The 12,695-nt window shown below is 61.9% G+C and overlaps 1 protein-coding gene and 1 long non-coding RNA gene across 3 annotated transcripts; one reads left to right on the top strand and one right to left on the bottom strand.

The window, feature by feature from the left end:
- Window positions 1-6: 6 nt before the first annotated feature.
- Window positions 7-9,059, bottom strand: LOC125618102. Its single transcript, XR_007349339.1, has 3 exons — window positions 8,923-9,059; window positions 1,752-1,963; window positions 7-778 (listed from the first exon to the last, which is right to left on the bottom strand). It is a non-coding gene; the product is annotated as an uncharacterized LOC125618102 (long non-coding RNA).
- On the top strand, window positions 766-10,422 carry Mrgprg (MAS related GPR family member G). Of its 2 annotated transcripts, none has more exons than XM_048807848.1 (2): window positions 766-869; window positions 8,740-10,422. In XM_048807848.1, the coding sequence occupies exon 2, from the start codon at window positions 8,776-8,778 to the stop codon at window positions 9,646-9,648; it is 873 nt and encodes a 290-aa protein (XP_048663805.1). In that variant the 5' UTR covers window positions 766-869; window positions 8,740-8,775; the 3' UTR covers window positions 9,649-10,422. The 2 variants fall into 2 exon arrangements, with proteins under 2 accessions (XP_048663805.1, XP_015358551.1); XM_015503065.2 differs by lacking the exon at window positions 766-869 and adding an exon at window positions 1,963-5,039.
- The last annotated feature ends 2,273 nt before the right edge of the window (window positions 10,423-12,695 follow it).

Below are 12,695 nucleotides of genomic sequence, written 5' to 3' on the forward strand. Positions count from 1 at the left end.
AGCCTGAGGACTGCTGTTCTGCACACCATGGAGTCACTCAGGGCAGGCGCAGCATGAGAGTGGCTATCCTACACACCACGGAGTCACTCAGGGCAGGCGCAACCTGAAAGCAGCTGTCCTGCACACCAGGGACAAATCCATGTGAGAAATATGAGGGCCGATAGCCCCTTTCCACCTGATTCCTCGTGTTGAGCACCGGGCTGTGTGTCCCAGTCAGCAATCATAGAGCACAGTCCATGAGAATGTCTGAGGGGAACATTTCCCACTACGTGGTTCTGCAGGCAGAGTTTGGACAAGCATCAGTTGGTGTCTAGTAGCTCTGGATGGCCAGGGCAGGTGGACAGACAGTGGAGGGCTCCTTAGGAAGGGGTGTGGAAGGAAGTCCTGGGCCAGCACCTGCTCTACCCAGGAACTGAGCTGTGAACTGTCAGTCCCATGGGAGGTGGTGGACTGAGGCCCAGGGAGGATGGGTCATTCCCTCAAAGCCACAGAGCCACAAAGGTGAGACCAGGAGCCACGTCCAGGCCTCAGCCCACAGCGCCTGGGTCACGTGGGCCATTGCAGCAACCTGGAGATGACAGGGGCCGTCCACCAAGCAGAGCAGCCAGGAGGTGTGGCCAGCCCTTGCTGGACACAGAGTGTCCCAGGCTTCTCCTTCTCCGACACACCCCAGACGCAGCGAGGGCCAGGGCCACTTGTGGGGAAGTGACCGCAGCCCTGTTGACTCTAACTCCAGGGTTGTCCAAGTCCATTTTTCCTGAAGAGTCTCCCAGGAAACCTGTGTAAACAAAGGCACCAGAGTTGACTGTGGCACCTCAAAGCCAGGCCCTGCTCCAGGGACGCACCCAACACTTCCATATCACCTCAAGGTAAGCCAGGTGCATTTCAGCCAAGATGGTCACTTCTGTCCTTGCCCATAAGTATGCCCCTCTTTCTGACCAAATTGTGGGGATCCAGCTGGTCCTTCTGCCCCCAGGGCTACCTTCCGCCAGCCAGCCCCCAGGAGGTCGCCCTCTGCAGAGTCTCCGATTGGCACCTGTCTTCCATCTCTTGGCGTCTTGGGGCCTGTCCTCACTCACAAGGACTGGGCAGTTCCAGAGTACAGCTGAGCCAGCCAGGAGGCAGAGGGAGTGGCCAGAGGGGCTGCGGGGAAGCCCCAGGGTGGCCACCTAACTGAGCCTGGGACTCCCTGAAACAGCCGATCACCGAATGCCATCTATCGCACTGTGGGAGGAAGGGCGTCTCACGCTGCAGCGCTCCCTGTGGGCAGCTCCACTGGCCACTGATGTCCATCGGGTAAAGGAATTGGAAGAGTCACAACTTGAAAGAGACTCGTGTCTCTCTACTACCTCTCTGTCCACCTCAGCACACCTCCACAGCCAGAACCTCAGCTTGCAGCCCTGAGGCTGGGGGGCAAGGGCTGGGAAGGAGGCCCGTAGAGCTGTCCCCTCGTGGTCAGACTTCGATGCAGAGATGGGGTCCTGGGGAAGGGTAGTGAGGACACCCGCATCAGAAAGACGAGGACAGGGACCTCGACTGTGAGCCCTGCCTTTTTGTTCCAGCATTAACTGTGGGGAGGCAGGAGGGGCCTGAGGTTCAGGGACGGTCACTGCTCAGGGTTGTGATGCTGTGGAGTTGCTAGATCCTACAGGAGCATGTGACAACTGGCCTGTGAATGTGGCTGCCTGGATGAAGGGCCTACGGGCATTTCTCTGGACAGAAATAAAGCAGGAAAAGTAAGCAATTGTCACCTCTCATCCAGCACTTGTACGTGAGGCCCAGGGAAGCTCCCCCTGTAGACTGGATCCCAGTGGACAGGACAGAGGCAGGGCCACGCGGGGGGATCGCCAGGACGGGTGCCCGTGGAGAAGCCTGGAGGAAGCCCCGGGTGCGCGGCAGGAGGGCTCATGTGGCCAGCCCTTTCCTCCCGGGGTCCCGGGGTCCCGACTCGGCCATCTTAAACCTGGGAAGAAAAGCAAATGGTCACACGTGCCCCTGAGAGTGCTTCCCCCACTTCTCGGCCAATGGTGGATGGGATGTCCCTGATGGGGCAGCCACTGCTGCTCTGGTGGGGACAGGGCGCCACTTGTTCTAAAGCCTCTCAGAAAAGAAAGGCAGGCAGAGGGGAAAGGAAAAGAAACGGGACGAGGTGCAGGCGAGAAGGGGCCGTGGCCTGAGCTGCCCACAGGGAACAGGCACCAACGCCCTGGGACAGTCTCGTCACCAGGGGAAGGAACTTGACCCAACAGCAGCCCAGCTCCCGCCTTCCGTGAGGGAGGGCAGGGGCGTCCAGGCTCTGCACTGCCAGCTACTCAGGATGGCTCCTCACTCTCCCTGGCTAGGGTGGGGCCGAGGCCCACCCAGAGCGAGGGCCCCCAAGAGTGACCAGAGGACTCAGGTGGAACCACTGTTTGCAGGTCGTCTAAGAGGGGGAGACCAGAACAGCATTGAGGGTACGGGTCCTTGGCAACCAGGAATGTTCCCCAGGGCCCTGGCGGTCACTGATAGATGTGGGGCCAGGCCCTCAGTGTCCATTGGTGCACTTGGGAACGCGGAGGGCGCCCCAGCTCCTCATTTGGTGCTCACCTCCTTGGTCCCTGAGGACATTCTGGGGGTGGACATCCTGCTAGGAAAGACATGGCAGAACCCCATGGGGGTCCCCAAAGTCCAGGTAAAGCAACGTGGGAGAAGCACGGCGAGACCCCGCTAGGCTTCCTGACCCGAGGTGGGCAGTGCACCCGGGAGGCTCACGGACCTTTCCACCTGCTACAGCTCCTTCGACAGCCCTGGCTGGCCCTAAGACAGCCTTGAGCACGAGGGAGTCAGGTGGGTGACACCTCTGCGCAGTGACACCTCTGCCCACACCGCCACACCCACACAGCAACGGGAGGACAAGGGCCCCCTCGGCTCTGCACAGCCTCCACTGGAGTTGGCCAGTGCCTTTCCTGGTGCCCCTTTACAGCTGGACTTGCAAGACCAGAGGACGGAGCACGGGCCCCACCATTCTGGCCCCTGCTGGTACTACTGCCCACTCTCTCGATAACACGGTGTAACTGGTGGAAATGGCTGTCATCCCTGCACAAGGGGATGGCTGTCCACCCCACAGGAGCCAGGGACCTGGACCATCCGTGAAGATCCTGTACCACCTCCACACTGACTGACAGGTGGTCTTGCTGGGGGAGCAGGTGGCCTTTACAAGTTCCCTCCAGACACAGAGCTCTGGACTTTGTGGTTGTCTGGTCTCCTCTGTGGACAGCGCCTGTGGAAACGCTAGCCTGCAGCGGTACCTCTGTACACACGGGCATTGGAGGCTCCCTCTGGTCTGCCCTGCCCTGGTGGCCTCTCCTCTCCCAGGCCAAGATTGGAAGGCTCTCAACAAACGTGCCTTTAAGCTCAACAGGCAAACAGGCCAGGCACGAGGGACACGGCCAATGCCAGCACTTCCCGGAGGTCTCAGCAGGCCCTCGCACACCCTGCCCGGGCTGTCCCCTCACCTAGGACGCTTCACAGCAGGCCCTGTGCGTCACCTAGGCCTAGGCAAAGACAGGACACTCCGGTAACAGGAGAGCTCGAGAGATTTGGGACCAACGCAAGTGGATGACCTGGTTCAGGTGCTGAGTCAGCGGGCAGGCGGTGCAGGACAAGCCAATCACACCGAGGACACTGCCCTCTGGTTCACCAGACCTGCAGGCTGGCTGCAGGTACAGCAGCGCGGTACAGAGAGCAGGATGGGTGGGGCCCTTGGTCACCCCAATCAGGTCGGGAACCTTGGGCACCTCGGAGTTCACATGGGCACAAGAGAAGGCCCTAACCACTTCACTGCCCATCCCATGGCACCCTGCTCTGAGCAAGATGGGTGCCCTCTATAGCAGGAACTGTTACCTCTGTGTTCCTCCCAGCAAGTGGCCTAGTGGGGTGAAGTCACTTCTGAAGCTCTGACTACACTCACCCAGCCTGCGTAGTGACCACCCCCTGGAGGTGTGTACACTGGGCCGAGAGCTGCCCCAGGTGGGAGGACGGTGACATTGTCTATGTCCCAGATGCTGGTGCCATGATCCCCACTCATGGCACCCTGAAAGCCCAGGGGACACCTGGTCCCATCCCTCCTTCTAGAGCAGATGCTAAGTGGCTGGTTTGGCTCCTGAGGGAGAACTGACCGCCATTCTTGTCTGCACGTCTGTCTGTCTACTCGTGCTTGGGACTCTACTGTCATGTCCACTCTGCCTGCACACTGGACCAGTGGCCTGTCCACATGCCCCCATGCAATATACCACCCTGCAGAAGAGAGGTGCATGGGCTTCTAAACGTTAGTGGGGGGGGACTTGTGGGTCCACGCTGACATGACCACAGCCATCTTGAAGCCCAGCCCCTCTGCTCACCCTGGGAAAACGATTGTCAGTTTTTCCTACACAGTTTCCCAGCAAACTGTGGCACACAAAGCCACCGGGGTATGGAGCTTCACACCCAGGCCCTGCTCCGGGGACAAACTGGGGCTTCGACATCCAGCCAGGACGAAGTCACTTCTGTCCTACCCACAAATATGCCCCTCTTACTGACCAAATTGCTGGGACCACTGGTCTTTCTGCCACCCAGGACCACCTTCTGCCAGAAGTCCCCAGCAAGGGGACTACACAGCACCTGGGGCTGGACTCACAGCACCTGGGGCCTGTCCTCATCCAGGGTGACGGGGCTGTTCCAGAACAACTCGCGTGCTGGGCCCTTCGGCTTCCCCACCCAGATGGGCCAGGGAGAAAGGGAAGGCCGCCCACACCGACATCTCCATCTGAGCTCAGTCCCGCGGTTCCTGCGAACAAGGCACCACACCCGCCCACTTCTAGGGAACTGGCCAGGACACCCTGGGTCCAGCCAGCCAGGCCCCAGAGGACATAAGGGGATATAGGGCCTTCCAGGAGTCCCCGGGCAGTCGGCGTGGGACTGAGCAGAGGAGAGCCAGCTGGCCTAGGAGAGCTGGGGACAGTCACGCTCGACAGGCGGCTGGCAGGAGTGAAGGCTCGCCCCACCCCTCCACCTGCGCCCAGGTAAGAGCAGCATGGTCCCCTGCCCCTGTCTGGCTCTCAGGGGGCACTGGAGGTGCTGAGGATCTCCGCTGGGAAGGACCTCGGGCAAGACGGGTGAGGAGGCAGCCTGGAGCTCTTTGAAAGCCGGCGCCGGGTCTCTGTTCCTGTGACCATGAGGTCGGAACCTGGACCTGCACCCTCTCCTCTGCACCCGTCGCCACCCCCACCCACAGCCCCCCACAGCCCACCCCCTCCATCAGGATCCACAGGGCCGCCAGTGGACTCCGTGGGGCCTTTGGGGAAACCGAGGCCTGGCAGGGCAGAGTCTTGTCTGTGTGCCACCACATGACACCAGAGTCCAGCTGAGGTCTCGGGCTCTGACCCTGCTGTCCAGGCCCAGAGATCCAGCCACTGTCTGGGGAGGGGCCAGGCAAGGAAGCCCGGGTGCGAGGTGGAGAGTAGACCCCAAAGCAGCAGAGGGTCAGGCCTGCAGAGGAGCGCGGTCCAGGCAGGGGCGCAGCCCAGGGGACGCCTCCGCAGGTCAGGGTCCTCCCTCCCGCTGCCCTCTGCTCACCTCCGCCTCACTGTCTCGCACTCTCCCTCTCTCTCATCCCGTCTCTGCCTCTCTTTCTTCGTTTTCCTGTCCCCCTCGGTCTCTCTGACCCCGTCTCTCTGTTTCTCCCTGTCTGTCTCTTCATCCTTGATCTCCCTCTCCCTGTAGCCGTCTTCCTCTCCACCTCTCTCTCTCCTCGTCTCTTTCTGTCTCTCTCTCTCTCCATCTCTCTCTCTCCCTGTCTCTCTCTCTCCCTCTCTCTCCCCCTCTCTCTCTCCCTCTCTCTCTCCCTCTCTCTCTCCATCTCTCTCTCCCTCTCNCCCACCAGAGCAGCAGTGGCTGCCCCATCAGGGACATCCCATCCACCATTGGCCGAGAAGTGGGGGAAGCACTCTCAGGGGCACGTGTGACCATTTGCTTTTCTTCCCAGGTTTAAGATGGCCGAGTCGGGACCCCGGGACCCCGGGAGGAAAGGGCTGGCCACATGAGCCCTCCTGCCGCGCACCCGGGGCTTCCTCCAGGCTTCTCCACGGGCACCCGTCCTGGCGATCCCCCCGCGTGGCCCTGCCTCTGTCCTGTCCACTGGGATCCAGTCTACAGGGGGAGCTTCCCTGGGCCTCACGTACAAGTGCTGGATGAGAGGTGACAATTGCTTACTTTTCCTGCTTTATTTCTGTCCAGAGAAATGCCCGTAGGCCCTTCATCCAGGCAGCCACATTCACAGGCCAGTTGTCACATGCTCCTGTAGGATCTAGCAACTCCACAGCATCACAACCCTGAGCAGTGACCGTCCCTGAACCTCAGGCCCCTCCTGCCTCCCCACAGTTAATGCTGGAACAAAAAGGCAGGGCTCACAGTCGAGGTCCCTGTCCTCGTCTTTCTGATGCGGGTGTCCTCACTACCCTTCCCCAGGACCCCATCTCTGCATCGAAGTCTGACCACGAGGGGACAGCTCTACGGGCCTCCTTCCCAGCCCTTGCCCCCCAGCCTCAGGGCTGCAAGCTGAGGTTCTGGCTGTGGAGGTGTGCTGAGGTGGACAGAGAGGTAGTAGAGAGACACGAGTCTCTTTCAAGTTGTGACTCTTCCAATTCCTTTACCCGATGGACATCAGTGGCCAGTGGAGCTGCCCACAGGGAGCGCTGCAGCGTGAGACGCCCTTCCTCCCACAGTGCGATAGATGGCATTCGGTGATCGGCTGTTTCAGGGAGTCCCAGGCTCAGTTAGGTGGCCACCCTGGGGCTTCCCCGCAGCCCCTCTGGCCACTCCCTCTGCCTCCTGGCTGGCTCAGCTGTACTCTGGAACTGCCCAGTCCTTGTGAGTGAGGACAGGCCCCAAGACGCCAAGAGATGGAAGACAGGTGCCAATCGGAGACTCTGCAGAGGGCGACCTCCTGGGGGCTGGCTGGCGGAAGGTAGCCCTGGGGGCAGAAGGACCAGCTGGATCCCCACAATTTGGTCAGAAAGAGGGGCATACTTATGGGCAAGGACAGAAGTGACCATCTTGGCTGAAATGCACCTGGCTTACCTTGAGGTGATATGGAAGTGTTGGGTGCGTCCCTGGAGCAGGGCCTGGCTTTGAGGTGCCACAGTCAACTCTGGTGCCTTTGTTTACACAGGTTTCCTGGGAGACTCTTCAGGAAAAATGGACTTGGACAACCCTGGAGTTAGAGTCAACAGGGCTGCGGTCACTTCCCCACAAGTGGCCCTGGCCCTCGCTGCGTCTGGGGTGTGTCGGAGAAGGAGAAGCCTGGGACACTCTGTGTCCAGCAAGGGCTGGCCACACCTCCTGGCTGCTCTGCTTGGTGGACGGCCCCTGTCATCTCCAGGTTGCTGCAATGGCCCACGTGACCCAGGCGCTGTGGGCTGAGGCCTGGACGTGGCTCCTGGTCTCACCTTTGTGGCTCTGTGGCTTTGAGGGAATGACCCATCCTCCCTGGGCCTCAGTCCACCACCTCCCATGGGACTGACAGTTCACAGCTCAGTTCCTGGGTAGAGCAGGTGCTGGCCCAGGACTTCCTTCCACACCCCTTCCTAAGGAGCCCTCCACTGTCTGTCCACCTGCCCTGGCCATCCAGAGCTACTAGACACCAACTGATGCTTGTCCAAACTCTGCCTGCAGAACCACGTAGTGGGAAATGTTCCCCTCAGACATTCTCATGGACTGTGCTCTATGATTGCTGACTGGGACACACAGCCCGGTGCTCAACACGAGGAATCAGGTGGAAAGGGGCCTGTCTCTTATACACATCTCCCGTATCTCTGTGTCTCCCTCTGGCTCTCCCTTTGCTCTCCCACCCCAGCACCCCTCACCCCAGAGCCTGGTCCTGCTGCCTCAGCCCCATCTCCCTGGGCTGGAACAGGTGCTGCTGTGGCCCCCATGGGGGGAAGAGTGGGGGGCCACCCTGACACCCTCCCTCCTGCTCTGAGATTCCCCGGGAAGGCACACCCCTTAGTGACCCTCACTGGCTACAGACACCTGTGCCCTTTTCTCCCCTCGTCCTGAGCGGCTCCCTGAGAGGACCCGGAGCCCCGCGACCTGCTCTGACGTCCCTGCCTTTGACTGAGGCTTTGGAGTGGCCTCCTGGGCAGCTCTCCTTCTGCAAACCTCAGGGAGTAGCCACTGGCTCAGGCCTGGAGGAGGGTCTCCCTCCACCTTCTCAGCCCCACCACTAGTCTGCCCTCCTCTTCCTCCCTGACCTCCCCCGGCCCAGGATGGAGTGTCCTTGGGACACTTCGATGGGCCGTCCAGAGACCCTCTGGGGTGGGGATCTCAGCTGGAGTATGGCCTCAGCCTTAGGATGGGAGGCCACTGTGGGGCTCCTAACAGAAGACAGAGGAGAGCCCCTCCCTCCTGGTCCCTGCATGTCCCCTGTGCTCAAGGAGACCCTTGCAGCATGTGCTGGGCCTCTTGCAGCTGGTCAGGGAGGACATGGGAATCAGCACACACCTCTGCCCATCCAGGAGGGGCCACGGACCATGCACCTGCAGTGTGGTGAAGGGCTGGGCACTCCTGACCAGGACAGGGGGCTGAGCCCTGGCCGAGGTCACACAGCAGCTGGGAGGGGGCCCAGAGTTGCACCAGGATGGCCCTGGCGGGACGCATCCAGTGCTTACTGACTGCCACAGGGGCACACCGACGCCGGTGGTCAGCACCCATCCCCCTTCACAGGCTCCTGCCCACGCGCCTGCCTGCCAGCCAGCCGAGATGTTGGGCATACTGAGCCTCTGGAGAACGGTCAACAGCGTCCTCTTCTACCTGACTCTGGTCATCGCTGTTGGGGGGCTGCTGGGCAACGGGCTGGTGCTCTGGAACCTGGGCTTCCACATCAAGAAGGGCCCCTTCAACACCTACCTGCTGCACCTGGCCGCCGCGGACTTCCTATTCCTGTCCTGCCAGGTGGCCTTCTCCGTCGTCCAGGCCGCGCTGGGCTCCTCCCAGGACACGCTCTACTTCGTGGTCACCTTCCTGTGGTTCTCGGCAGGGCTCTGGCTGCTGGCGGTCCTCGGTGCCGAGCGCTGCCTCTCCGACATCTTCCCCTCCTGCTACCAGCGCTGCCGGCCCTGGCACGCCTCCACCGGCCTCTGCGTCCTGGTCTGGGCTCTGACGCTGCCCGCCGTGCTGCTGCCCGCCAACGCCTGCGGCCTGCTGCGTGAGGGCATGCACCTGCTGGCCTGCATCCGCTACCACGCGGTCAGCGTCACCTGGCTGCTGTCACTGGCGTGCATGGCCTTGGGGGCCTGCCTGGTGCTCTTCATCTGGGTGAACTGCTGCTCCCAGCGCCCGCGCCCCAAGTTCTGTGGCATCGTCCAGGGCTCGGGGGTCCTGCTCCTTTTTTGCCGCCTGCCCTTCATCCTCTACTGGAGCCTGCGGCCGATCCTGAACTTCCTGCTGCCCATCTTCCTCCCGCTGGCCACCCTCCTGGCCTGCATCGACAGCAGTGCCAAGCCCCTCATGTACTTCGTGATGGGCCGGCAGCCCGGGCATCGGGAGCCACTGAGGACGGTCCTGCAGAGGGCCCTGGGGGAGGGGTCCCAGCCAGGTGCTGGGGGGCTGTCCCTGCCCATGGGCCCCGTCTAGGGGGTGGCCAGCCCTCCCCCATCTCCAGAGCTGTCAGGAGACTCTGCCCTTGCTCAGACCCTTCCAGGACTGTAAGAAGCCCATCCACCACCGGCTCCTGCCTTGGGACCCAAGGACAGGCCGAGCCTGCAGGGTGAGGCAGGGTGAGAATCAGGTCTCTGTGGAGAGGACCCGGGGCACAGGGGACACACACCTGCAGGCAGGCCCAGGTCTGCTCCTGCTCCTCCCCACCCAGCCACCTGCATCCCACACAGGGGGACTGCGGCATGGGGCAGAGCCGGCACCCTAACCAAGGTGGGGGCTGATGGCCTGGAGCCCAGGCCTCCGGCTCCTAGGCAGGTGCCCAGTTGCCCTTAGGGGGCCATGTTCACATCCTGCCCCGGGGCCATGCAGCTGATTCTTTACTAAAGCCTATTCTTCAACTGTGTTGCTGGTTCCCCTCCCTCACCCTCGTGGGCACCCCCCAAAACCCCAGGTCCAGAGTCCCACTCACAGATGGCTCCGGTGACCATACAGGCCGCCTTCCCAACTCTGCCTCCTGGTGTCACCAGCACAGGCCACCAGATGGCGCTGCCTCACCACCCTGCTGACCCCGCGCTGCAGGCTGGGCGTCCCCACCAGCCTCTCAGGAGCCTGAGGACCCTCCAGGCCTGCAGGGCGCACTGTGAGTGCCCCGCCCGGCCCCTGCCCCAACTCTGCTCACCTGTAGCCATGCCTGGGGTCCCCCCACCGCAGTTGTGCCTAGCCGGCTCGACCCACAGAGTTCAAGAAAGAACACAGGAAAGGAGGGGGGGAGACGGCGGGGGCGGGAGGGGGAGTCGGGGGCTCCCAGGGTGCAGGTCCTTCTGCGGGTTGACCTGCACAGGCTGGGCTGAGGCTCAGGAGGGGCCCCCACAAACAAAAAGACAGACCCCTCGTGGCCACTGTTGGAACATTCCAGTCCTGCAGGGAGCACCAAGATGTAGCGCCCATAGGCCCGCCCTACGTTTTTGGTGAAAGATGGCTCCACTCACGGGTTTTTCAAGACATACCCTCAGGAAAAAAAAAAATTAAATTTCTTTCTTGTTCTCGTCATGCTCTGCCAAATGTGTTATCGCAGAGTACCTGCGCTGCCTTTGAATTGCTGGATACAGTTGTGTTTTCCTCGTTAGAGAAGCAGCGTGCTACTCCCTGGGGGAACTTGGAGAGGTGCGAACATGGAGAGAAGGAAACTCAGCTGCAGCCCCCACCCCACCTGGACACACCTGGACACACCTCAGGACTGGGGCGACTGCCGGGAGCCTGGGGTCACCCAGCTCTGTTGGTCTGGTGGACTAGGGGCAGGGGGAGGCCCCCCAGTGTGGGGAGGCTGGGAAGGGTGTGAACAGCCTCCCTCCTTCCAACACGTCACCATAGACCCCAAGAGGGAGCATGGCTCCTCCCCAGACGTCTTGGGGATGGGATAAGAGTAGGGGGCAGCTTCCAAGGTGGGGTGCCCCGTGGTCAGTCCCATGCTTCCAGTCCAGGAATTAGCTGCAGGGCCCTATGGGGTTGTCCATCTGTGTGCCCAGAGGACAGGTGGGCAGCCCAGCAGCTGGCTGTGTCTGGGGCTCATGATAAATAGCCCTGTCTAGACAGAGGGCACACACAGGGTCTTTGGCTCCCAGAGCCTGCTGCTGGGGCACGGGGACACCAGCCCGGGCCCAGAGAGAAGCAGCCACGTCCCTGGTCCTAAAAAACTCACCAGCAGCTGTGGGGCTGCGGCTGTCCCTGGGTGGTCTGTCCAGGAAGGTGAGAGCATCCTGGCTCTGCTGCAGTGCCCAGCTCCTGCCTGCTGGCGTCTCTCTGGCCAGGTGACCTCCAGTGAGTCACCTGACCACTCAGATCCAGACTGAGAAGGAAAACAGAAAACTTCCTTGCCCCGATGAAGTGGGGAGGCCTCACAGGGCAGCCAGGCCTCACTTTTAAGGTCAAGGGCATCGCCCCTCCCTCCTGGCAGAGCAACAGGTGCCTCCCCCTGCCTGACCCTGGCCCGCCCAGGTGCTGCCGGCTGGTGCCCCTGCCCTTGGCCCCATCTGCCCTGCTTTGTGTCTGGGGCTCTGGCAGTGGGCACCCCGTCCTCCGCCCCTCCTATGCCTGCCTGCCCTGTCTGAGCACCAAGGTCACCACCGTGTCCCAGCAGCTCCCGTCCAAAGGCACCGCCAAACTCGGACACCACACTTAGTCTTGTGTCGTCCTCCCTAGAGGACCGGCTCTCCGAGGGCACCGAGCCGCCGCCAAGTCACCCCTCTCTCCTGGGCCTGGGAAGAGGGGCTACAGAGGCACACGGCCCATGGACGGACCGGTGGACAGCTGGGTGGATGGGCGATGGGTGAAGGACAGGGCAGAGTGAATCACTGGTCCCACCAACTGCAGTGCAGCAGGGGAAGTGGACAGGCTGGTCCTGAAGTCTGGAAGCTTCCAGAAGAGCCCACACCTGGCCAAGGTCAGACAGCGCAGCCCGGCCACCCAAACTGCTCCGTGCAGGACCCTGGATTGGAGCTGGGGTGTGTCCCTGCCACGGTTCCCATCCCCAAGGAGCTCGATGTCTGGAGAAGGGTCAGGCACACTAACAAGGACGGTGTGACGCTCAGTCAGGCGGCATCAGTCCCCACGTGCCCTGGATAATCCCGGTTTGTGACTGCGGCCCTGGACCCCTTTTTACTGGCAAGAGTTCTGGTTTGGATGTTAAATCATCTGGTCACCCTAACATTAGGGGAGTCCAAAGGAGGGTCCCATGTCCCACTGAGGAAGCAGGGGACGCTTCCTGGAGGAAGAGGCTTGAGAAGGCCGTGTGGGGCCAGGAGGCAAGGAGGCCGTCCCCGGCACAGCAGGTGGGTCTCCCAGCAGCCTGGACGGGAGTGGGGGCCCTTCCGCAGGTGCCTGAGCAGAGGCTGAAGCAGCCCCTCGGGCAGCAGAGGGACCCGTGGCTCAGGGACACACCTGTGGAGAACTGAGAGTTTGAGGATATCAAGGTCTCCGACTTGCGAGGGGCCGCGTCCCTCCGCTCCCTCTGGGCCTGCCTGCTG

The sequence above is a fragment of the Marmota marmota genome, unplaced genomic scaffold, assembly GCF_001458135.2.
Source record: "Marmota marmota marmota unplaced genomic scaffold, marMar, whole genome shotgun sequence".
NCBI lineage: Eukaryota > Metazoa > Chordata > Mammalia > Rodentia > Sciuridae > Marmota > Marmota marmota.

Coding starts and splice junctions, on each gene's coding strand:
- Mrgprg (XM_048807848.1), top strand. CDS start 8,776: ATGTTGGGCATACTGAGCCTCTGGAGAACGGTCAACAGCGTCCTCTTC.